Source organism: Enhydra lutris, unplaced genomic scaffold (assembly GCF_002288905.1).
Source record: "Enhydra lutris kenyoni isolate GAN:26980312 unplaced genomic scaffold, ASM228890v2 scaffoldscaffold1, whole genome shotgun sequence".
Classification (NCBI taxonomy): Eukaryota; Metazoa; Chordata; class Mammalia; order Carnivora; family Mustelidae; genus Enhydra; species Enhydra lutris.
The window spans coordinates 45,623,213-45,648,262 of record NW_019154085.1 but is presented as its reverse complement, the minus strand read 5'-3'; the positions used below and the strand labels follow the sequence as shown (position 1 = coordinate 45,648,262).

The 25,050-nt window shown below is 57.5% G+C and overlaps 1 protein-coding gene across 2 annotated transcripts in view; it reads left to right on the top strand.

Annotated features, from left to right (window-relative positions):
• LOC111156745 (histone deacetylase 4) overlaps positions 1-15,936 on the top strand; it is a 285,367-nt gene extending 269,431 nt beyond the window's left edge. For both annotated transcript variants that reach the window (XM_022517915.1, XM_022517842.1), the window contains 5 exons: positions 1,509-1,627; positions 2,970-3,103; positions 14,632-14,716; positions 15,038-15,179; positions 15,457-15,936. In XM_022517915.1, the coding sequence (XP_022373623.1) occupies positions 1,509-1,627; positions 2,970-3,103; positions 14,632-14,716; positions 15,038-15,179; positions 15,457-15,496 (520 nt within the window). In that variant the 3' untranslated portion in view covers positions 15,497-15,936. The remainder of the gene's footprint in view (positions 1-1,508; positions 1,628-2,969; positions 3,104-14,631; positions 14,717-15,037; positions 15,180-15,456) is intronic.
• The last annotated feature ends 9,114 nt before the right edge of the window (positions 15,937-25,050 follow it).

Sequence of the window (25,050 nt, the reverse complement as noted above, 5' to 3'; positions counted from 1 at the left end):
CTGCAGAGATGGGTGGTGGGATCCTAACTTCCTGTGTAGTGTTCCAGAGTCATCGCTTCACCCCCTGAAACCAGAGGGACTGCTCTAGAGGATCGCAGTCTGGAATCATTCCGAGAGGAGAAACCGCGAATTTTTCTTGCATTGGCCAATGCTGGTGCTTTATGAAGTTGACTTTGTAGACATAAAGGGCGGATTTCAGGGCAAATTTTGTTTTGTAATACAAGGCCTGAGAGACTGTGGAGGCTCTTGTCCCAGCCCTGTTGCGCTTTGGCCCTTGTGTTCCTGCTGACCTGACAATGGGCCAGGCCAGGGGCCTACGACCAGCTCCCCGTGTGGGCCTCTGAGCACGCGTTTGACCGACTTGAGAGTCAGAGGTGATTGCGGGACTGTATGCCTTTGGAAGCTGTGGGAGCGGGAAGCAGGTCTTTGATGCTACAGAAACCTAGTCCAGCCTGCGGGAGATAGGGAGAGTTGGGCTTCCCGTGACGGCAAGTGAGAGAGGAGGCCTACGCATGCAGGGCGTGTGGGTGACAGCGAGCCACCTCCAGGCCCACTGCAGGCACACTGCCCACAGGGAGGAGGGAGACTCTGGAGTCCAAGGTGGTGGGTTAAAAATCAAAGAAAGCAAGCGTAACTGAAAGATGAAATTTTTCAGCTTCTCGTCATGATACTTACACAGAGCTCAGAGTGTGCATTTGTAGGATGAGCTGATGGAGTTCGACTCTGCTTGCCGTGGTTGTTTCCTGTTCAGTGTTTTTTCTACTTTTCAAGTGGGCAGTTTTCCTTGTTTCCCCAGTATCCCTAAACTGCTGAACTTCTCCCTGGGTGTTTACACTTTTAGCCTATCTATTCTCTTAAATCTGATCCCCACTTGTCCCTTTATGGGTCCGTGTGTCAGGTTAGCCTGGCAGTCACGCTCGCACGCATGCCTGTGGTCACCCCATCACGTGGGCTGCTGCTGTGGCTGCAGGTGGGTGGAAGGAACACACCAGGACCCCCTCCAGGCCAGGGCTGCTCAGGGGCTCCCCTGCCTCCCCAGACACACAGCTCTGGGTCCCTGGTACTGGGGGCAGTCAGTGGCCGTGCCTGTCTCAAATCGGCCATCTAGAACGAGTGCAGGGGTTGGGACAGCCGCCCGCAGCTGTGGGAGTGAGACAGGATGGGCAGGGATGGGGGTGGGGAGGACCTTCAGCAGCACGGACAGCTGGTGCTGGGGTGGGGCTGTAGGTCACCTCCAACAAACCAGCTGGGCTCCTCAAGAATCCTTGTGCCATGGCTTTGCTGGGCATTTATACTGGGGCTTACTGATTTGGACATTTAGGATATCCGCGGGATGAACCATGATCACACTGGGCTGACCTCCTCCCGAGTGTGAGCCATGAGATCCCAGCTCCCACGTGCAGCCCTCACCCTGCTGACCTTGAGACAGGGCAGGCTCTGTCAGTGGCCGTCCACCCCCCTCCATGGCCGTGTCCTCACCTGACCCCATGTCACCTTCTCCTTTTCAGGACCGTGGTCATGCCCATCGCGAATGAGTTTGCCCCAGATGTGGTGCTCGTGTCATCAGGCTTCGACGCTGTGGAGGGCCACCCCACGCCCCTCGGTGGCTACAACCTGTCCGCCAAATGTAAGTTGGGTTTGCAGATGGCCCAGGAGCAGTCTGGATTCTGCTGTGTTTATGGTTAGTTTCAAGCCTCCCCTTTGGTAACAACGGGAGGAGGCTCTCCTCATCATGTCTTACCAGGAACATGAGCGCACCAGCCGCCCCAGTGAGCAGAGGGAACACAACGGGGCCATGTGGACCAGGACACAGGGTTGCTCTCCTGGGGGCTCTGCTCCAGCATGGACCTCCGAGCCCCCAGTAGCCCATGCAGTGGCCCAGCAGAAGATCAAAAGGGAGCTGTGTGCCCAGCACCCCTCCGTGCACAGCCAGCTGCTGCCATCTGTGTTCAAGACCCCCGGGTTCCCCCTGACTTAGGGGGGATTCTGTCCTGCGGCCCCGCAGTAAAGTGGGTACAGCAGTGCAGCCAAGAAGGTGGCCTCGCGCTCTCCCAGGGCACCAAAGAGGGATGCGTACGGCCCAAGGTAGTGTGTTAGGTTTGTGCAGGTGCAACCTTTACTGAAAGCGACTTTGTTGCAAAAATGTGCTCACGTCATATGAGCTGTAGGCGAGTTGGGATCACCGCAGCCTCATAACAATGAACAAGTTCAAAACATTGTGAGAATTACAGAAACGTGACAGACACCAAGCAAGCAGACGCTGTGGGAGATCGGTGGCCCCAGATGCACCCGATTTGGGGCAGCCACTGACCTTCCCTCTGTGAGAGGTGCATTCAGGGGAAGCATAGGCTGGGGTGTACCCAGGGTCCTCATGGCAGCCTTGGGGCCTGCATCCCTGTGTCCGTCAGAGACAAAGCGCATGGTAATCACTGTGACCCGCCAGGCACTTTCTGCGGGCAGGAGGAGGTGTGAGTGCAGGGGGTGTGCTGTGCTTGTCAGGGAAAGCCAGACCCACTGGACATGGGGTGAGAGTCCTGGAGGGGCCCGCCCAGGGGTGTGTGTGCCCAGCGCACTGCTGACTGGAACCCCTGGGCCTCTGGTCCCCAGGCTGCGTGGGCACAGCTGTGGGGACACACTCATGCTCCCCCCTCCGCGGTCCCAGCAGGAAGCTGAGGGCTCCTCCTGGGGTTCCTTCCTTCCTTCCCCCAAATGAGATGATTTGCGGCGTTATAAAATCAAAGCACCCAAACCGTAATTCCTCCTCTCAAACAGATCAAAAAGAATCCCGAGCTGAGATTCTTCAATGACTGTGTTCCAGGCAGACCTGGCTTCCATTAGGTTTCGGAGCGCCGGCCCCCTGGGTCTCTGTAATGTGATGTAATGCGCTTCTGGGTGCTTTGATCGGCGGCCAGACGTCGGCTCGCAGCCCGCCCCCGCCCTCCGCGTGCATCTCCCGCTTCCTCTTGCAGGTTTCGGGTACCTGACGAAGCAGCTGATGGGCTTGGCGGGCGGCCGGATCGTTCTGGCGCTGGAGGGGGGCCACGACCTCACAGCCATCTGCGACGCCTCGGAAGCATGTGTTTCTGCTTTGCTGGGCAACGAGGTAGGACAGCCAAGGGGCCCAGGGCTGCTCTGTGCACGGGCTACGGGTTCACGCTCGCCCTACAGCGGGACCGTTACCCGTTCGATGAGGCCCTCCGGTCTGCGGGGAGGGAAGCGAGTGAGAGGACTGTCGAGAATCCTTTTCTCTGTAAAGGTGGTTCAGGGTCCTATACTTTAAGGATGCTCAGCTTTGCATGTGGGTTGAGAGTATTTTAACCTCCTCCCTTCCTTCCGTGTGGACAGTCCGTTCTTGGAGGGGTTCTCAGGTAAGTTCTGGGGGCAGTGTCACCGGGCCGGTGTCGCAGGCTGGGACATGGAGCCCCGCATCCCTGCTCTGAGCCCATAGGTGATGCCCGAGCCGGGGGCCCTGTGCTGTCTCCCCACTGAGGCCACAGGACAAAATCTGGGAGATGCTGGCTTGCACAGCTAAGCTCAGAGGGTCCGGACAGAGGGAGTGAAGGGTTCAAGGGAGAGAGTCCGTGGGAGGCTCATGTTCTGGAATGACACTGGGCCAGGGCCCCTCCCTCCTGGCTGGCTGGTGCTCCCCATGGGGAAGGCTGCCTGGCTGGGGGTGGAGCGGACATCGGGAGGGGAGGTGCCGCCCTCCACGGGATGCTCTGCAGCTCACTGAGCCCCTGAAGTTTGTGACATGAAACCTACCTGCAACTTCCACTTTGTGTACTCTTTCTGAAATTCTCAGTGCATCCACGGGCCTTTGGAGATGGGGTCCCGCACCTGCCTCCTGCATCCCTGGAAGGAGCGTGGGGCGGGTCCCACCCCTCACAGCACCACGCACTCTGGTTGCTGGCTGCAGCTCTAGCACTGGGTCCCAGAAGCAAGTCAGCTGTGGCTCTGGGGAGGGTTGGCAGGGTGTCTGGGTCCCCGGTCTGGCCTGCAGCAGGGAGGTTCTGGGGGCCATGCTGGGGAATGCCTGGAGGTGGCCCACAAGCTCTGTTCCCATGCCGTGCCTGGGACCCACGGCCCCTTCCTCAGGAGATGAGACGGGCATATACGGGTCTGCGGTGTGCAAGGACACCGTCCAGGAGAGCAGGTCCCCTGGGCGTCCAGTGGGGCTGCCATGGTCCCTGTGCCAGTCACCCTCCTGCTGGTCACCACCAAGATTCAAGAGAGCATGAGCGACAGGGCCCTGGAATGAGGCTGGAGGACACACAGCTCAGGACAAGCCATCCAGCCACACAGCACTGACCCCATATGGCACGGGAGGTGCTGGGACACCCCGGCCACTTGTGGGGAGTCCCGTCCAGAGAAGGCTGAGAGAGCAGAGTGGCCTGAAGGGTGGGTGCCAAGGAGGCCGAGGTGGAGACTACCCCATGTCCCAGGCGCCAGTCGAGGAAGCCCTGGTGAGGAGGGCGCCCCTCCCACTGCACTGACCCCTGTTGGGAGATGCCAAGGCCAGATGGCCCTGAAGCCCCGGGAGAGGGTGATGTGAGGAGCACCAGCCACTTCCCTTGAGGAGGGCTGCCCTAGCCTGCCCTAGGAAGGCCTCCCACTGAGGTTCCCCTCAGGCGCCATAGACATGTCAGTGGGGCCCCATCCCTGTGGTGTCCCAGCCTGGAAGCTTGAGCTCCAGTTACGGTTCCTGCAGGAGGGACATCTCCAAGAGCAGGTTCAGGCTCACCCTGACACTGTACTCCTAGACCCCCGTCAGGGACACACAGTGGACGGCGGCACCCACAAGGCCTTTGAGGAGGGCCCTGACAGGAGATGCAAAGCGGGATTCAAGCAGGCTCTCAAAGGCCCGTATCCAGTTTGACTGCCTCCAGCAAGAAGGGGAGGGGTGAGGACATGTAGACAGGTCTCCAGTGATGGGATGCAGGGCTCTGTCCTCAAGCCATTAGCAGTCAGTGTTGTTCCCTTTGACTTGGGTGAGCCACAGAAGGCCTGCTGCAGACACAGTAGGATAAGGTGCATGGCTTGTGCCCCTCCAGGCTCAGGGGGGACCAAGCTGACCACGTGGCGTTTGGAGGCAGGTGTGAGGTCTGGACCCAGGTCCTGGCGTCAGCCATACGAGCGCAGGATCACGGGTGAGCATGGCCTGACTTGGAGTCCAACCCTTAGGAAGCTCTGTGCGTGTCCTCTATGTGAGCTGGCCCCAGCAGGAGTGGAAGGCCAGGTGCCCCTGGGGAGTGTGGCACCAGGGAGGGCCACAGTGTCTCACTCTTGGGTCCACTCACCCAGAGGAGGGCAGGGACCCAGTGGGCACAGTCTCTGGGCAGCAGCCAAGGAGAAACCCTTCCTGTGTGCTCTGGGGTGGCAGCCCTCGGGGGCTGAGCTCAGGGGCTAGAGGAGGAGAGTCGAGAGCCTCAGCACCAAGGCTGAGGAGGCCCAGCAGCCAGAGTCCCCGGGACCGGCTCCCCGCAAGGAATGGCTTTGCATCTATGTGCCCCGTGGGCTCTGGAGCTCGTGCTCCCTGGCCGCCGTTGGGGCAGGCTGTGGCCAGCCTGGGGCCGTGGGTGGCGGGCTTCAGGTGGCTCTGTTGTCTCCTCTCAGCCTTCTGTCACACATGCTGTTTACTTTAAGCTCAGTCACTGGGAGACCCCCAGAGCCCTGTGACATGTCTCCTTCCTGGTCAGGTGGTTAGCAATGCACTCGACTCTTCTAGAATAAAATACCAGCCTGCATTTTCGACTTTCCACCTTCCACTCACCGTCTCTTTACATAAAGCTGTCTTCTCCCCCCTTTTTTGTTAGAGTTTAAAGACAATTGAGTAATATATCCAAACCCTCCGGAAGCTCTTTGGTTCTCCTAGCTAGTTATTTTCAAATAACAATAAAGAACTTGGCCTTCAGCTCCTGCCTGTTCTTGCTTCCTGGGTGTTTGCTCTCCAACAAGAAAACCTTCTTTTCCTTAAGCACATCAAAGAGCAGGAAGCACCGGTTTTACCGAGGTCTCTTAAAAATCTTTCTAGTGCAAGAAAGTTGGGCAGAGCCCCACTCCCTATGTGCAGCCTCAGATGGTGAGGGCTGGAGCAGAGCCAGGTCTGCTGCGGGGGGGCGGGGGGGAAGGTTGCATCAGAAGGTCACCTTCTCCTGACAGCCCATCTGTGTGACTGTTTCAGCTTTAAGTTGTTGGCAACTGTCAGGGACGGTTGGCAATGAAAACTTGTTTCATTGTGTCTCACAGGTGTGTAGGGACCCGGTAGTGTGGATGGAGATGCAGGGAGCCCCGTGGGCGGGTGCAGGGGTCGGTCTGGCTCACAACAGTGAGGGACCCGGGGCAGGTATCCCCCACTAAGCAGGGGTTATGTGGGCCCCTTCCTGTGGATCATGTGGTATTTCAAGGCCAAGTGTCCCCTTTCAGCCCAAGTCTGGGATCAGTGGAGTCTAGGGGGGTATCAGGTGAGACCAGCGTCCAGGAAGGCATCATCGGGGAATTGGGCCCCTTTGTTACATCCTTACCCTGTGACAGCTCTCGGTGGTCACACCAACTTCACAAGAGACAGGGACACAGAGACAGATGCAGCGGTGGGACAGAGATGGGGCAGAGACACTGAACTACTTAACCGCACGGCCGGGGGTCTGTGCCCTCACGCCGGCACTCACTGCTCCCCATCAGGCTTGGCTCAGCCAGTGGCAGCCAGGTTGGTGACATGCAGATGCTGGTTGGGGGACACAGGGTCCCCGTCACATGCTCCTGGCTTAGGGTGCTGAGTCACCTGCTGGTTCCTAAGGTGGCCTTTCTCACCGTGTGCCAGAGGTCAGAGGAGCCTATGCACAGAGCGGCCTCCTTGCCCCATCCTCGCAGTCACAGTGGGATGGAGGACACGTGGTGACATGCTGACTCTCCCTGGCCCCCTTTCTAGAACAAGGATGAAGGTCCCTGTGGTTGCAGGCCACCTGACTCGGTCCCCAGGACGGCAGGCAAGCAGGGTTCTGGCAGAAGAATCCCGTGTCCATGGGGCTCACCTTCTGTGGGTGCTTTTCCTAATCCCTCATCCTCTTCCGAGAGGACGTCACAGCAATGAGGACACAGCATGACAGAAGAGCCGGGGGTGAGGGAGACCAGGCAGGCTGCCCAAGGTCAGTGCAAGGACCCAGGAGAGGTTCTCCCTGCGGCTGGAGAGAACCTGGTAGGGCTATTTCTCCAGCTGCTGTGGGAGCACGCGACTGACAGTTCTTAGGGAACACTCAGCCAGGTCAGGAGCAAAGGGACCCTCCGGCCTGTTGTTGAAGGTCTGCTCTGCTGACAGCCGCTTCCCCGGGAGCCACCGCCCCACACAGCAGCTGCCTGAGTGCCCAGAGGTCCCCTCTGCAGGCAGAGCGCCGTGACTGCAGCCGAGGGCACAGAGTCCCCTGTGGTGTGATCCATGGTGCCTCTGCCCCTGGAAGGGAGACGAGGACTGAGCTCTGTCCCTGGGGAGCAGCATTGCTGAGGCCAAGAAGGCTGTGGGGCTTCCCTTGAGAAAAGGGCAAGCACCCGCTGGGCCAACGGCACTCGAGGAGCAGAGAGGCTGGTGCCTGAGAGCAGGTGCACTGCTGTGGGTAGGCTGGTCAGGCCCTGGCAGGCACAGGCGTGCGTGCGGTGGGTGTGGGGTCTCACAGCTGCACGTCATCCTCCTGTGACGTCTTCTGTGTCCCCTGGAAAGAAGGAGGGGCAGGTATACCTGCTGGCTGACCGATGTGGGCCAGGGACCTGGCTGTATGGCTGCCCAGAGGCTCTGGACGCCCAGTGCCAGTTGCAGAAAGGCCCCCAGTGGGGACAGGACAGGTGCACCCGAGGACAGACGTCTGGCATCACGATCACTGACATTTTCCCGGCCGGCGCAGGTGCTCCCAAACCCATAGTTTTATGTATTCTGGAAAGCCTGAGCGTGGACCTGAGTTCTGCCAGCCTATTTTAATAACCCGCCTGTCAGGGTGCTGTCACCTGTCAATCCCCCACATGAATTGTGAGCAGTTTGAAACTATGGAGCAGGAAAAAGATTTCCATACCTAAAAAGACAGTGGGCCCCCCGAGCAGATGTTACAGACCATGGGTGATCTGCACGGGGCAGTCTTCTCATCCTCAAACTTGGATGGTCTCTGAGTTCTCCTTCCCACTCTGGCTGAGGCCAGCTTTTTAAAGACTGAACTCGATAAGCCTCATTTCCCTTGAGGTTCTGAAGTCTACAGACTCAGATCAGGGTGAATATGGCATGGGGTCTCCTGTCTGTCACCCTCAGGACAGGACTGTGTCTACAGCCGGCCCGGTTGTTCCCTCTGAAGAGCCACCTCCCAAAGGAGGCCCATGGCACAAGTGCAATGCTTTGGCATTAAGTGATCTACTTCTCCAGCTGAGCCCCCCTCCAGATCACAAGGACCTTTATCTCCCATTTCTGTGTTCCCCATGCCTGCACCCCACTCAGCCCTGTCTGCAGGAGCGTCCCAGCTGCCCTCCAAGGACGGACCAGGCCACTCCCCCTGCCTGGCCACAGCGGGCTGTGCTCTCCAGGGAGCCATAGCAGCCTGCCTGCCCAAACCCCGTGTCCCAGGACCCCGCTCTGCGCTTTCCCTTGGCATTTAGCACCTTCGGACGTTCTGCTGGGTTTGCTCACCCAGGAAGGTTTTAGCTTATTGGCAGTCTCTCCCCAGGTAGGAGATACTGTCAGACGGGGGGATGGGTGTCTGCTTTGTTCACTGACGAACCCCAAGTGTGTAGGACAGGGATTTGTGCTTTGTGGGCCGCCCTAAAAATATATATTAAATGAAAGAATAGAATCCCAGCTATTAAGGGGGTAATATTTTGAGCCATAAAGTTTCTCCCCTTTCCTGGTCCTTTTTTCTTGAGTCGAGCCCAGAAGCAGCCCATGTCACGTCTCTGGCCGTGGAACAGAGCCCAGCACTGGTTGCTGCATGACAGTGGGCCGAGCTGACCAGCTGCCATCGTGGGGGCGCTTCCCAGGGCTCCTCCTCTCAGTCGTGTTACAGCCTTGCTCGGGCCCCTTCTGCTTTCCTCCTGAGAGCCCGGAGGCCACACGTGCTCTCTTCCCAGGGACTGTCCCCTCGGACTTATGTGCACACTGCCCCTGGGAAGACACTTTGCCCCTAGGTTTGTCGTGATCTTCTCCCTGGGTGACGTGTACCTGCATGGCAGGCAGAGCACAGAAGGTCCCCAGCATGGGGTGAGGACCCTTCTTCCCTGTTTGCTCCTGGTTCAACCGCACAGTGAGGCCTCTGGGCTCCAGCAGCCTCTGCCAGGTGCCAGGGACAGAAGGAGCCAGCCCCTGTTACCTGCGCCGATGGTGGGACAAGTTGATCCCCTGGGGTGGCTTGAGACGGGGGAAGTGACGGTGGCAGAGGATGTTGGGGGGAGGGTGACACAAGACCCCGCAAGGCCCACTGCCCCTGGAGTGTGGGTCCTGCGGGGAGACCGGCCATGGGGAGCCCCCACCCCAGGACGAGGCAGACAGCTGACCCGGGTGTGACTTCCTTGCTCTAACACAACTATGCTTCAGAGTGATAATCTATGGGATGAATTACATTTCTAAAACCCTCTTTGTGCTTGAAAGTGGTAACACTGAACTTCTGACAAATACTGGAGTCGAGTGGGACAGGTGGGACCCCACAGGCTCTGATGACCCGGACCTGGTGGGCACAGCTTCGTGCCTGGAAGACAGCTGGGCTCTGCTTCTCCATGCCCTCAGCAGAGGACCTGGCTGAGCAAGCCGCTCTTGGGGAGGCCACTGTCTCCACGAGGGGTCCCAGCTGCCGGGGGCAGCAGAGCCGTTTCCTCAGCCCGGGACCCAGCGGGCTGTCGTAGGCTGGCGGCCAGGATGAGCTCCCGCCGCCGGGCCTTGGTGACACGTGGTGTTGCGATGTTTGAGCTCTGCCGGGTGAGGGGTGAACAGCACCCGGGCAAGCTGGATCAATTCCCTCACCATTCCCGGCACCAGGCATCTTCCCAGGTGCTTATTGGCAGCTTAGACTTTCTCTTCTAGTGAAGTTCATGGCTTTGGCCCATTTTCCTGACAGACCGTATTTTTCCTGTTTATTCTTAGAGGGGGAAATTGGATGGGTGGGTGGGTGGGTGAAAGGCAGGATGGGCAGATGTGTGGGTGGATGGATGGGTGGACAGACGGATGGGCAGATGGACAGGTGACTGGATGGGTGGACAGGTGGACAGACGGATGGACGGGTGGACGGATGGATGGATGGGTGGGTAGGCAGATGGACTGAGGAACAGTTAGGCATCTCCTGTTTTCCTGACCTCTGGAGGAGTGACCGCGAGAACAGAGTAATCTCTTCCTTGACCGGGAGAGCTTTCCTAGGCCACGGGTCTCCTGTAGGGGAAAATCTAAAGTGACTCTGAGCCGATTTCTGTCTGTCCATGGATGAGCGTTGGGACGTCGCACTGCAGCAGAGATTTGTCCCCTCGGCCGGTTTTCCCACGCCCCCGTGCCATGGCCCCTTCCCCTGCTGGAGTGCATTGGCGCCGCCCCGCTAGAACTTGTCCAGTTAAGCTGTTTCTAAGAATCCACTTTCAGCTACAATGTCCTTCCTTTTCCAAAATTTGTTTCTGCCCCTTTTCTGTGTATTTACCTCTCTGCAGGACTCTTCTCTTCTCTGGCTCGCCTCCTGAACTGAGCACCTGCTCTACCTGACGGCCGCATTTAGGGCTCAGGACTGGCTGTGCCTCCCACGCTGATACGTGGCATTTTCCTTGCTTCTCGTTTCCAAGCGTTTCCTGATTTCCGGTGACCTGTGATCAGTGGGTTTAATTTCCAGCCTCAAGGTCTCAAGTTCTCATTTGTGCCCCGTTTCTAATGGATGGCGCCGTGCTGAGAGCAGGTGTAGTGGCCTTGTGTGTGGGCTAGCGTGGTCCGCCTGCGTGGACGTCCACGTGGTTTGGAGGAGCGCACCTCCTCCTCTCTGTTCACACTCCTCCGTCCCTCGGCCAGGTTGGCGCGTGGTGCCCTCATGTGGTTTTCTCTGCTGATTTCTGTCTGCTGTCCGTAAGGAGCATGTGCCACTCTCTCCTCACATGGCGCGTCTGGCCACGTCCATCGGCCAATGTTCACTTCCCACGTGTTAAACAGTTTTATCAAATGTGCGCAAACTTTAAGTCATCACATCCTTTTGATGAATTGATGTTTTTGTCACTGCGTAGAGCTGTCCTTTACATCCAGCTATGGGTTTCCGCTTCCGCACATCGTGCAGGAAGCCCGCTGAGTCCTGCCGCCTCCCTGCTCTCACAGATGCCGCCTTCGTGGGCCGTGCCAGGCTGGGTCTCACCACGGCTTTGCTCACCAGTCCACAGGTGGCCCACTAAGTGGAGACTCTGGACCTTACAGTGGGGCTGGTAGCGGCTTGTTTTTTGTGGCTTTGCTTTTTTCAGACTCATTTCTACATCTCGCTCTGTGCTGTGTTGGTCCCTTTTCTGCCTTCTCCCCACATGACTGAGAGTCCCCCACATTCCATCCACTCCCCCCTGGGGGGAAGATACACAGCTGCTTTGCTGTTTCCCAGGGGCGATCCTTCCAGGTGGTAACACGTGCCCATGATGCAGTCAGTGGCCTCTTCCCTCCCCATACCACCCGGACTCGCGAGGGTCCACAGACCAGACACAGCACACCCCCTCTGGACGTGCCTTCACCAAAATGTTACCTGCTTGCTGGAAACTGACCTGCGCTGGCCGGTGTCCTGTGTGTTCTGCTGGGCAGCCCCTACCCCGGCCCTTCCTGGGCTGTGCGTGCGGCTCCTGACTAGCCTTTCCCCATCTGTCCTTCCTTCCTTCCTTCCTTCCTTCCTTCCTTCCTTCCTTCCTTCCTTCCCTTCTTCCTATTTGCTTTCTTGACACCATTACTGTTTTACGTGGTTCCTGCATCTGTGGCCTTTCCTGCATTCCTGACACGTTCTTTGTCCATCATTCCTCCCTGCATCTCAGACCATCACCCTGGATCACTGTGCCTCCAGCACACCCCGTACGTTCCTAGGAGAGGAACACCAGTGTCAAGCTCCCCTATCTGGTTGTCTTTATTCAAGTTGTGATTTTTCCCTCATTCTTTTTTTTTCTTTTTTTTTTCCTTTCTTTTTCTTTTTTTTTTTTTTTTTTTTTCTTTTTTTTTTTTTTCTTAAGTAGGCTCCATACCCAGCGCAGAGCCCAATATGGGGCTTGAACTCAAGACCCTGAGATCATGACCTGAGTTGAGATCAAGGGTCAGACACCTAACAGTCTGAGCCACCTGGGTGCCCCCTGCCCTCGTTCTTGACCGATAGGGCCCACAGTTGTGGTCGATGGTCGTATTCTCTCTGGATGCCTTGAGGTGGCCGCACACCGTCCTGTCGTTCTCTGCCACACGGGACCTGGTGGCTAGTGAGCTGCTTCCCTCAGCAGACCGTTTGCTCTCTGCTCATCTCTGGTGCTCTGTAGCCTCGCCCTGATGCCCCTATGGCATGGGAGTCTCCTGTGATGCCTCCTGCTCGGGTCTGTCCCCCACCCACTGGGACACACAGACCCTTCCCCTCTGTCTGCTCCCCGTGTCACTGGTGCACTCAGAGTCCTTTTTTCGGCCATTGCTTCCAGGTTAGCAATGTTCTCCTCAGCTGATAGGCGTTTCCAGTTTCTGCTGTTGTGTCTTCCTTTTTACAAGTTCTGTTTGGCTCTCTTTCAAATCTTCCAGTTCCGTTCAGTAATCCTACATTAGTCTCTTATTTTTAATTCATATTAATTATACTTTATAGTTTAAAACTGATCAATCCAATAACTACAGTCTTTGAAAATCCAAATCTGAGTTTTTTCACCAGACTTTTAACTCTGGGTAGCTTTAGACCTAATGGAGGATGGCAGAGCTGTCACCAAACTCCCGCAGGCCCTCGGACGGTTTTCTCTCAGTGGTGCCTGGCCTCGGTGGAGCTTTTATCCCAGCCTGGGAGCCAGCCCTGGCTTGGCACTGCTAAGCCAAACTATGCCCAGATTTCACTCACCTTACTATGGCTGCCCTCACTGCGTCAGGGTCCCCATCCGGGACCCCACTGCGCATCCAGCCATCCATGTCCTTATTCCCCTCTGGGCTGTGGTGGCCTCCCAGGCTTCCCTTGGTTGTCATTTTTGAAATATTGACTATTTTCAGCGAAGAAGCTGGTTAGGTTCTCTGTGGACTGTCCTTCAGTGTCTGTCTCATTTTTCAAGGTGCTCAGCCCCACCTCTTAGAGTGGGCATGGGGACACAGATTATGTGCAGTTCTTCAAGAACCATGTGTGTCTCCTCCCTGTTCAATATCCAGTCCCTGCTGTTTGTCAGCGCGACTCCTGGACGTTTCATGCTCTGATTTACGGCCCAGAACCGTGCTGCGGTCTCTTCCCCACCAGGCCTCCCGTGTGTCCCTTTAGCCCACCCGTCACTGTCCCGAGCGCTCCCTCCATCCCTGATACTGCGGGACGCACCAGGCTCTTCCTAAATTCTCCTGTCCCAGCCTTGGGAAGACCAAGCCCGGTTCCTTTACTGGAGGGTGGTGTTGGAGACCTTGCTGGTTTCTCCTGAGCCCAGACCATGCTGGCAGACATCTGTGTTTGTTGGATGATTGTTCGGGGTGTAGACTCAGGCATCTTGGAACTGAAGTGGGAACACCAGTCAGCAGCCTTGCAAGGAGGCCACGGTTGCGCTGTGGGCTCTGGCCCCTCCACTTATGGCATGTGAACCAGGGAGACCGTGTCTGGCCCTTCCTTCTCTGCAGAGCGCAGGCTAAGAGCAGACCTCTCCCCACCGGGTGTCTCTGCGGGCACGTTGTCTCCATGAGCCTGGCTCATCTCTGGGCTGGGGGTGCTGTGGTCACTCCCACGCAGGCCTGCACGGCCCCTGGCCTGTCCCAGGATGTGTGATGGCCCCACGAGGCTCCAGCTTCCTTCTGGAACCCAGCAGATCTCCCTCAGTGTTGTAGGCTTGTCTGATTATTTAAAGTTTTTAAAATTATTTTTATGTTTTCATGATGTGTTTTACCAAGCGAGCTTAGTGGTCCTGTTGAGGACGCCGCAGCGTGCCCTGTGGGCCTCTGGTTGACTTGTGCTTCCTTATTGTCCTCTGTGGTCTACACTGGAGGGAACACTGGGAGCACAGGTTCCCCTCAGAGAGACTCTACTCATTGTCTTCTTTCTTTCATCTTTTCCCCATTTGGGGGAAGAAAACCGTCAATGGGATGTTCAGGGTTTCTTATTATAAGACTACAGGCGTGAAAGTGGTATTTCCAGAAAGTGGTCATTATTTCCCCCTCCTGCGCAGTGGTGTAGATGGTATCTCCCATAGGCCCCAGGCAGACAGCCTTCTGTGCCAGCCGGCTCCTAGACACGGTGTCTGCCTGCACGAGTGCTCGTGAATACGCCTGACGATCTCTGAAAACAATACCTCAAAGAAAAGAAATCAACTTCTGTTTCAAAAAAAAAATTATAGTAAATAACAAAGCCACATTTCGCTTTTTTTTTCTTCTCTGTCCACAAATACACTTGAGAAGCTGACTTTGAGTGTCCCATCCTGGCACACACGGGGATTGTATGGACAGCCTTTCCATTCGCTGTGTATTTATACATTTTTTCCTAGCTTGATCCTCTCCCAGAGAAGGTCTTACAGCAGAGACCCAACGCTAATGCAGTCCGGTCCATGGAGAAAGTCATTGAAATCCACAGTGAGTTGCCTGGGCCGCTGGGGGGTCGTGGGATGACCCAGGTCACAGAGACTGTCGTGTAGGTGGGTCTGCCCTGTGCCCCCACCAGCCTGCCCACTCAGAAGGCCCAGATCTGAGACAACAGCGAGCAGCGGGCTCCAGTCTGGGTGGCCCCCTGTCCGTGCCCCTCATACTGCCCCCCCTGCCCCCGCCAACCCCTACTCCATCCCAGGTGCCTCTGCCGAGGGGAGGACTGGGCTGTGCCAGCTCCCTCTCCCAGGTGCCCAGTTTTTGTGCGCTGCGAGCCAGGGGAGGCTCCGTAACGCTGCTTCTGCCCCCCAGGCCAGTACTGGCGCTCCCTGCCACGCCTCTGCTCCACAGTGGGCCACTCTCTGGTAGAGGCCCAGAAGTGCGAGAACGAGGAAGCAGAGACCGTCACCGCCATGGCCTCGCTGTCCGTGGGTGTGAAGCCCGCTGAGAAGAGGTGAGCATCTCAGCCCTATAGCGGGGCCGCCCTCCACCGACAGCCTGGCAAGGGACGGAGGGACAGAGGGCAGGGGTCCCAGCCGTAGATGCCACCATCACGGCCACCTCTTTCCAGTGGGAATACCCGTGGAAACTCTGGAGGAGCCTTCACTCCGGAACAGGGGTGGCGGGAAGAACGGGCAGGGGTGTGGGGAGTGGGCGGCGCGCCCCCCCCCCCCAGCTTCTTGGCCCTAACCCCACGGGCTCTGTCTCTGTTGTGCTGGGCACCACCGCAGACCCGACGAGGAGCCCATGGAAGAGGAGCCGCCCCTGTAGCCTCCCGTGGAGCTGCGGGCCTCTTGTTTGTCTGTCCCCGTCTGGAAGCTCCGCCGAGAAAGCTCCTGTTTCTGTGCGGCCTGCCCGCGCCCTCTGCCCAAGGCTGGAGCAGCGGCGGGAGGCCCCTGGGGGCTCCCCAGCGGGCAGCCCTGCACTGCCCCGGGACCCCCGCGACGCCGGGCTCTCGGCTACCCCGACGGAGGCCGCGGAGGAAGGAAGCCTGTGGCGGCTCGCGGCAGAGCTGCCCACTTCGTGGCCGTGAGGGAAGGAAAACGAAAATCAAAGATCTAATAATACAAAACAGACTCGATGAAAACTGGTGCTTACCGTTGATTATTACCCACAATTCCACAGTCTCTGTGTAAACCACTCAACGCATCCTGTAGCTTCTTTTTTTGTTCGAGGGAACGTTTTCTTGGGCTCCGGCTGCGTCCGGGAGCCACAGCAGCACGCAGGGGGGTCTGTGACAGCGGGGGGGGGGGGGGGGGGGAACGGGCGGACATGCGTGCCAGGGCCACGCCGGACACACGCAGATGCGGGAGCCTGCGGGAACCGGCTCGGGTATCCCCGAGCCATCGGAAGATGCGAGTTTGTGCCTTTTTTTTATTGCTCTGATGGATTTTTGTGGCTGGGTTTTCTGACGTCTGAGGAACAATGCCTTAAGAAAAAATAAACAGCAGGAATTGGGGGGACAGTTTCCTGTGGCTGCGTGCTGGCCCGGAGCAAGGATGGGGGGCTTCAGGGCTGCCGGCCTGCAGGCCCGGTTTGCTTTAGTGCTGTTTAAGAGAAAGGGAGGTCGTTCCAGCAAAGTGGCAAATACTGTTGGGGGTTTTGAAGTCCAACAAATTTTAAATGAATCCAAAGTGTTCTCTTCTCGTACATCATATAACAAACAATTGAGCATCTCCATTTGGTTGTGAAGCATGTCCTAGGCACACTTCCAGTGTTATGATCGGAATGCTTTTTATGAAAAGCAAGTAGCATGAAGTATTGCTTAAATTTTAGGTATAAATAAATATATATATGTATAATATATATTCCAATGTATTCCAAGCTAAGAAACTTGATTCTTATGAAATCTTGATAAAATATTTATAATGCATTTATAGAAAAAGTATATATATATAATAAATGCAGATCATAAAGGTCCCTGGCGAATGAATGACTTGTGAATTAGACATCAAGGTGCTTATGGAAAGGGATCTCGTTTGAAACTCACGTATTTTTGAACCCCAGACTGGACAACTTTCAGATCGCCAACACGTTCGCCACTGGGCAACTAGCCGGCCGGTGTGTGCTCTCCTTCCGCTCTCTTCGGACAGGACCCCTCCCGCTCCAAACCTCCGTGCACATATGTACCTAATGAGTTTTTATAGCAAAGAATATAAATTTGCTGTTGATTTTTGTATGAATTTTTCACAAAGAGATCCTGAATAAGCATTGTTTTGTGAATTTTACATTTTTTCTCACCATTTAGCAGTTTCCTGAATGGTAACAATGTCTAAACTTTCTTTCTTTCTAAATCCTTGCTTGTACATTTTTTTTTTTTTTTACTTTTTAAAGGTTTTTTTTTTCTTTTTATTATTTTCATCTTTGTTTATTTTTGTACAGTGAGCAGTGTTGTGCAGCAGCCGTTTTCAGAAAGCGAGCTCAAGGGAGTCAGGGGATGTACGGTCTCCACGGTGACGCCAGCGGGGCATCCATCCCGGCTTTGTCACCATGACTGCATCCAGACCAGGGGCTCCTCTTCCCTGCACATCGGTCATATTACAAGGGGTGCTGTGTCCTCCCCTCCACCGTGCTGTGGGCAGGGTCGCTCGCCAGACACCATGGGCCATCAGCACTTGTGAAACTCCTGTTTCAACTTCTCTGACCGCGTTGTCAGGACAGCATTTTGAATTCAGTTTTCCAAAGACCTTTTCAAGCATGTCAGCAATGCATGGGGCCCGCGTGAGGCCCACACCTGTGAGGGGTTGTTGCCGCCATAGCCGCAAGGCCGGGGTCCTGGCTGGAAGCAGCAGGCCCCGGGTTTTGAAGCCTGTGGCTGCAGGGAGGCGAGGGGCCCCTGCTGCCTGGCGAGCCTGCGGGACAGCACGGAGTCCCGATCGGGACCGCCCCTCTCCGCGCTTTCTCTCATTGACAGTAACTGACCGTCACTTTTTACTGGTAACTTAGTTTCCAGCACTTGAAGCCACCAGTTTCATTCCAAAGCATGTTCCGAGTTTGGGCACAGCACTCCCATGGGAGGGAACCCCAAGCCACGTTTCTGAGTCTGGTTGCGTTCACAGGGTAGCTTCTGAAGGAGACACTGATGCAGCTGGACTTCTGGCCAAATGAGTCCAAACTCTCGGGTTGGCTTAGTCATTGGGATACTGGTGGTCAGACCCAGACAGCGGTCCCAGAGCAGGACCGAAGGGTCTGGGGGCCCCATGTGGCTTTCTCCTCCCGTGGGCCTAGCTCGGCTCCGATGCCCACCCTGGCAGGAGGCCCCAGTGTCTGGGAGCCAACTCGGCCAGCTCCGCACGGCCCACAGGACCCCTGCCACCTGCTGGCCGTGACTTTTAGGGAGAAAGAGGTCATCTCACGCTTTTTACGGGTGGCGGGGTGAGTTGGCTGTCCATGGTGGGCTCACTCCCGGTCTCTGTTGGAGAGGCCTGGCCAGGGCGCTGGCTGCGTTTGCCACGGCACTCCAGCGCCACAGACGCGCTTCAAGCATTACCGTGTAGCCTTTTCTTTTCTTTGAAGACACACTCAGCCCTTCCCCACAGCGGCCAGACGGCGCAGGGCCTACCCCAGTATCTGCGGGACCCCGCGTCAGGGAGGGCGCCTCACCCCTCCCCTCTCCGGCCCTTGCACCTTTAGCCTTTTTCTTCCTTTGCAAAGGCCTCGGGGGCACCGGCCAGGGGTCAGCGAGCGAGCACTTTACGTCCCTTCGCGGGAAACCCCACAACGCTGCTGGGACGCGCGGCGCCCGCCCTTTCGGCTCCTGCCGCGCCACGACGTGCCCGAGCCCCACCAGCAGGCGGCCGCCAGCCCCTCGGCTCCCAAGGGCCACTTTGTCAGAGTGTTTCAGTTTTTCTCCACTTTTTTTAAGAGTCTGTTTCCAGAGGAAGGACCGTCGGGCGTTGCTCAGACACAAACGCGGCACCCGCGGCGGAGTTCATGGGTTTTACTTTTTGATCAGAACATTCCTTCTTTACTGGTCACAGCCATGTGCTCATTCCATTCTTTTTGTAGACTTTTGGGCCCACGTGTTTTACGGGCATTGATACATATATAAATATATATATAAACATATATGAATCTATTTTTTTAAGTTCCTACAGCTGGAGGTTGCATGGGCTGTATGACCGGCATGTCTTCATACTGAACACAGATTTTGCACGCCAAACTCGGCAGCTTTGGGGAGGAAGAAAAAAAAAATGCCTTTTTTGTTCCCCTCTCACGACATTTGCAGATACAAAAGATAGAAATTTTTCTGTAAAACCACACGAAACCTTGAAGGAGAGTTGGGGCTGGTTGGGGTGGGGAACGTTTGCGTCTTATTGAACTTATTCTTAAGAAATTGTACTTTTTATTGTAAGAAAACTAAAAAGGACTACTTACACATTTGTCATATTAAGAAGAAAAGTTTATCTAGCACTTGTGACATACCAATAATAGAGTTTATTGTATTTATGTGGAAACAGTGTTGCGGGGAAACGACACAGAATTCAGAGTGAACTGCCCGTCTCTCTTCAGCTGACTTGGAGGCATTTGTTCTCTGTTTTGTTTGCTCCCCTTGATCTTGCACAGGGCCCGGCCACCGGACCCCGACGGACGACCGGCCGGGCTGCGGCCCGAGAGCGCCCCTTTCCACGCAGCTGTATTGACTTTTCGTTACTTTCCGGGGGCGCGCGTGGCTAAGATCTCACTTCCAGCCGCGCGGCCGGGACCCAGGGGCGCGCCCGGAAGAGGCCGCTCCTTCCCCACGCAGCCCGCGGCGCCCGGCGGGGTGAAGAGTCTCCAAGTGGAAGAGGGAGAAGGCGGACAACTTGTGTTTGTTTGGGTTTCCGGTGTGTGTGTGCCCTCGCAGAGGCGCGGTTTCCCAGTTTATGAAATCATCGAACATACAGAAGGGGGCTGACCCTGTTCACCCAAGAGCTTCTCGCAGACCGGCCGCCACGCCGTGTCCCCCGGGCGCCTGTGCGAGCTCCGCATGGGGTCTGCCGCGCGGCCGGCCTCCTGTTTCTCCTGTAATGTAATCCGTTCTCTCGGATCGTCTGGACCTTCCAGCGGTTCTTTCTTTTGCTCAGTGGAGTTGGAGATTTTGTTCTCGGTTTTCTCATTCTCGTTTTGTTGTGTGTGGGCGGGGTTTTCCCGACGACGGTGTCCTTCTCCACGGCCGACTCCATTCCACTTTCCCCGGAGTCCAGCGTTTTGTACCTCATCAGACAGCTTGTTGCTCTTGTGGTGTAAATAAAACAGCATCTCTGGTTTATGCCGTGTGCTCGCGTCCTTGCTTCCTCTCGCTGGGCCGGGACCCCCTTGTTGCGGGAGGGCAATTGCTGGAACCCACACGTGTGGCCCCTTGGGCCCAGACCCACGGTGCACCTGGCACTGTCTGCCTGCCCCGGTGGCTCCCATGGGCAGCTCCTAATTTTAAATATCTTGCACTGTCTTCCCCAGAAACTCGTAGCCTCCCTCCAGGGGCGAGTCTGCAAACCCCACCTCCGCCTCCAGGCCCCCAGCAGCACACTGCCACCCCCAAATGACTGCCCCCTGTCCCCAGCCAAGGCCACACCCCTTCCAAGCCCCCAGGTGCAAGGACGGGTCAGTGGGCATGGGGGATGGCGGGAGGCTGGCTGGGACCATTCTCTCCCCCGACCCACCCTTGGGTCCCGGCCCTTCACAGCTAGCTTCTCCCATCTGCCCCGCCGGCCCCTTCATAAACCTGGTGCACAGCAACGTGGGGTCTCATGTCACCAGCCTGCAAGCTGGGCACAGGAACCTTGCGCAGCTCAGCGGGAGGCCTCTGCCTCAGGGTCTTTCCCCAGGTGCCAGTCACGCTGTCAGCAGGGCTCGCATGGGGGACCCCCTTCCAAGCACACTTCCTCAGTGGTGGGCAGGCCTCCCTTGCTCACTGCATGGGCCAGTCCTCAGGCCGCCTCGCCTCCAGTCCCCAGGGCAGGGGAGACAAGGAGAGTCTGTGTGCACCCTGAACGCAGCCCCGGGCTTTCGATCACCTGCTGTCATCGGGGAGGAGCCATCTCTCCGAACCAGTGTGCACTCAGGGAGCGAGGTGGCCATAGGCAACCACACGGGGTGAAACCTGCACCTGGCCTGGCCGGGCTTAGTGGGGTTTTTCACAGATTCCGGCAGCTTCACCTTCAGAATGTACCTGTAGTTCCCTCACCTCTCCCAGGCCTGGTCCGCCTGTGCCCCCCGACCCCAGGGTCTCCGCAGCACAGAACCTAGAGCTGGACGTGGGCCGGCGCCCCTGCCAGGGTCAGGCTTCTCCTGCTGGAACTCAAGCTTTGAACCTGTTACCGTCCCTCGTGTGCCCAGAGATGACAACATGCTAACAGCTCCACAAACGGGTGGGGTGAGGGCCTCATTCCGCCCGGTCCTCCCGGCCATTCGGCCGACGGAGTCAGGAAGCAGAATAGATGTTGGCCCCAGTCCCTCACCCTGCAAGGTTCAAGGACCTTCTCGACCTGCGATTCTTCCCTCTTTTTTTTTTTTTTTAAAGATTTTGTTTATTTAGTTATTTGACAGACAGAGATCACAAGCAGGCAGAGAGGCAGGCAGAGAGAGAGAGGAGGAAGCAGGCTCCCTGCCGAGCAGAGAGCCCAATACGGGACTCGATCCCAGGACCCTGGGATCATGACCCGAGCCGAAGGCAGAGGCTTTAACCCACCGAGCCACCCAGGCGCCCCGCGATTCTTCCCTCTTGTTCGGGGAAAAGTTGGACATGAGAGAAGTACAGAGAACAGCCCCCAAACCCCCGGCCCCCCCAAGGGCTTCGTGGCCCTGAGCCCACCCACAAGCCGCTCAGCCAGCGCCCTCCGCAGGGGCTGCCACAGCCTTCCTCTGTGTGGATCCCAGAAGACGTCACTCGGGGACACGTGCTGTTCCCTTAAACTTGGCCTGACACCACATCTTGCCTCAAACCGGCGGCTCCTAACCTCTGATGCCCAGCCAGCACCGAGACGGCCCCGGCTGCGTCTACACTCGGTCTGAGCTCATCAGGATCCCAACCAGAGCCTCCTGCAACACGGGCTGGACCTGTCCCTCCTGCCCCTGCCCTGTGGCCTCACCCCTGCCTCACTCCCTCTGCGACACGTCTGCGGCAGACACCCGCTGGCCGAAGGCCTCGTGGCTCCTCCACGTGCAGGGCAAGGGCTCGGGAGGCCCTCGGGGGCAGGTGTGCCCATGGGGCTGTGTTTTGGGAAGGCTGGGGGCAGTGAGGCTCCTCGGTGTGGCTGCAGCAGCAACAGGTGAACGCGCACTCCAGCGCTTCTAGAAAGCGAACACGGGCGCAGCTACGGACTCAGATGGCCTTTCGTCACCATCCAGGTAAGAAACCGTCCTACCAAGAGCTAGGACAGTAGCAGTAGCACTCGCTCTAAATAAATACAACAAGGTTAACTCTAAAATCCCCTTCACACTCGTATTTAAGAGGAAGCCTTGGCCGACTGACCTGCCCGGCTGCCTCCCACGCGGAAGGGACAATGTCATGTGTTGCTTGGGGCGCTGGCAGCTTCCAGGGTGGTGTGCTGGGCGGGGCGCTGGGCAGCTTCTGAGGAGGAGTGCCAGGCACGTTCTAACCCACACACGGGTCAGGGTCTGGGCGCAGAAACCCAGAGGGCCGCAATACTCTCAGTGTCCTAAAGCACATCCAAGTCCTCGGATAACTAAGAACCTGAAGATGGAAGCTGGGACTTCCCACTGGATTGTGTCACACCTGCAGGACTCACTTTCATTACTTCTGGGTCCCATGGAACCCACTGCCAGGGGTGCAGACCCCGTGGCTCTGCGTTGAGCTCCCGGTGCAGTTTCAGGGTGTCCCGTGTCCCCGATGTGGTCTCCCTGTCAGCGCGGATCCAGTCCGTCTCTGAAGGCACTGCTTCCCCAACTGCCCATGGGGATGTGAGGCTGCCATGCTCCCAACCAAGGCCCCGGGGAAGTTAAGAGACCACTAGTCACGGGCAGCCACCCACACGGCCAAGTGCGCGGCAGGCCAGCAGGGATCGACCAGCCCCCACGAATGTCCGCAGGACCTGAGGCCACCGCTAGGAGGGGCCGCACGTGTCCCAGTCCTCAGAAAGTGTAAACCTGTCCAAAAGCTGTTACATATGTTCTACCCCCAGCTCCGTACACACACAGCTCGACAGACATGCGTCCTGAAAGACAAGGGAGACCGCTGGACCAAAGTCTCCCAGAAGTCCTGCTCCTGCTGGCTGGGACCATCTCTCACCCCTCCAGGGGCCTTCTAGAACTGTCCAGAGCCTTCTCAAGGGCCTGCCCCAGCCCCCAGGAGGGCTCCTCAAGGACTCTTACCGGACTCTGCACACCTGTTTTCTGCTTAAACCTCTGGCCACACCCTGGGCGCAGCCAGCTGCCGGGGAGCTGGAGGTGGGTCCACGCTGTGGGTGAGCGGGCCAGTGGGGTGTGCAGGTCCTGTTTCTACAGAAGACGGAGAGAGTAGTTACTGAGAGATCGAGCATCGCTGCCACAGAAGCCAGGCACAGGAGATACCTTGAGACATGGGACCTTTCCAGGAGCTCAACCTATAAGACAGAGGCGTTTTTGGAAAGGTGTAAGGCATGGTACTACCCCGCTCTGCACGGGGACAGCCGACCATGGACAAGAGGCTCTCTCCCTCCCTGGAGTCCATGTGCGTTGTCCCCCAGACGATGTGGCCCCTGTCGTCCTGAGAGCCAGCCAAGGGCTCAGTCCTGTCAGAAAGGAGGTTGCTAACAGCACACCCCAAGCCGGGCCAGAGACGAGAGCGGTGCAGGATGAAGCCAGCCCCACTCTGACGGCAGGTCCTCTCTCACGGAGCAGCAGGGCCCATGGATGGCTTGGGGCTGAATCATCACAGAAACACACAAACACCCACCATCAAGAGACACCAGACCCATTTCTAGAGCCCATCTTGGAAATGAAGGAAAAATCGTCTATAGGACGAGAGTGCCTGACCCTTTCCTGGGCTTGGAGCAAGGAGCTGCGGGGGAGGCCACATGCAGGGAACCCGACGGTCCTTGGGGACCACTCTGAGCCTGTCCCCATGAGCCGGAGGCCCACTCACCAAGGCTGAGGCCACCAGTCTGGTTCGCGCCTCACCAGGGGAGGGTGGCCTCTCGACAGCCCGGGGAGGCGGTGGCGGCCCCTTAGAAGGACGCAGAGAAGCTTAGAATCCACAGAGAGGGACTGGACAATCTGCTTTAGTCTGTTCTTCCTCCATATCTCACCCTAAGCTGAGTTTTCGTCAACACTGAGTTGGGTGGGAAGGAGGAGCTCTGGTGGTTCCAGGGACAGCTCATCGGCAAGCAGGCAAATAAACGCGGGTGCGATCAGGACTGCGCTTGCGCGGACAGGTGTCGTAGGCCAGCGTACCTGTCAGCTAAAGCCCAAGCTCTGCGGGGCCCCCTTCCCCTCTGAAGGTGTGCCGCCGTCCGTGCGCTGCTGACCTCAAGGGGCATCAGCCATTTGCTCAGCCGCTTTGGAACAGCCTGCGGACCTGGTTTAGAGGAGGAACGTGCCCCGAAGCGCATCTCTGCCCGTGAGACATGTGCCCGGGGAAGATGTGGCGAGCACTCTGTTATGTCCCAAGCGCCTGCAGATCATGACTACGTGGGCCGCAGGCGCACCTGAGGGTGTGAACCCGTCCCCCCGCCTGTCCTGCTGCATGCAAGACCACCCAGACGGCCTCGCTGAAAGGTCTGGAGTCCAAAGTTACACAGTTAGGAAATGAAGGCAGCGCTGAATCTGACAGGACGCCTGAGGCTGGGGCCACACGCGGCCAGGGGCCCGGCACTGATGAGGACCATGGGGGTTGCAGGCCCACCCTAGTAGGTGCGCACATAGGACAGCCTGCGTCTGCTCCGCGAAAGCCCGGGACCTGAATTAAGGGCTACTCAGAGGCCGGCTCCTCCCGTTGATCACGGATGTCCGGGTGCCAGACCACACTCCGACTCACAGACCACGGCTACTGGAGCAGGACGAGCCCCGCCAGCAGGACTTACTGGAAGTCTGGACCAGGGCTCGTCCACTTGACCAGGCCATCCTCCAGGGCAGGCTGTCCTACCCACCGAGTGAGCCGAGCTGCCTTCCCAGGGCTCCAGCCACTGGATGCGGATGGCCCCCTCCAAACTCCCCAGGCACACACACCCTGCCCGCCCACGGGGAAGGGAGACTGCACGAGGGCCTCTGTCTTCTCCCCCCACCCCCAGCCATCTGAAGCCCTTCCTCTGGGACTGAGTGCCCTGGGTGCAGCCTCCTAGCTCCTATGCTGAGCCAAATGATCTCAACCTCCGCCTCTGACAACGGAGGCCTCCCCACCCCCTCCT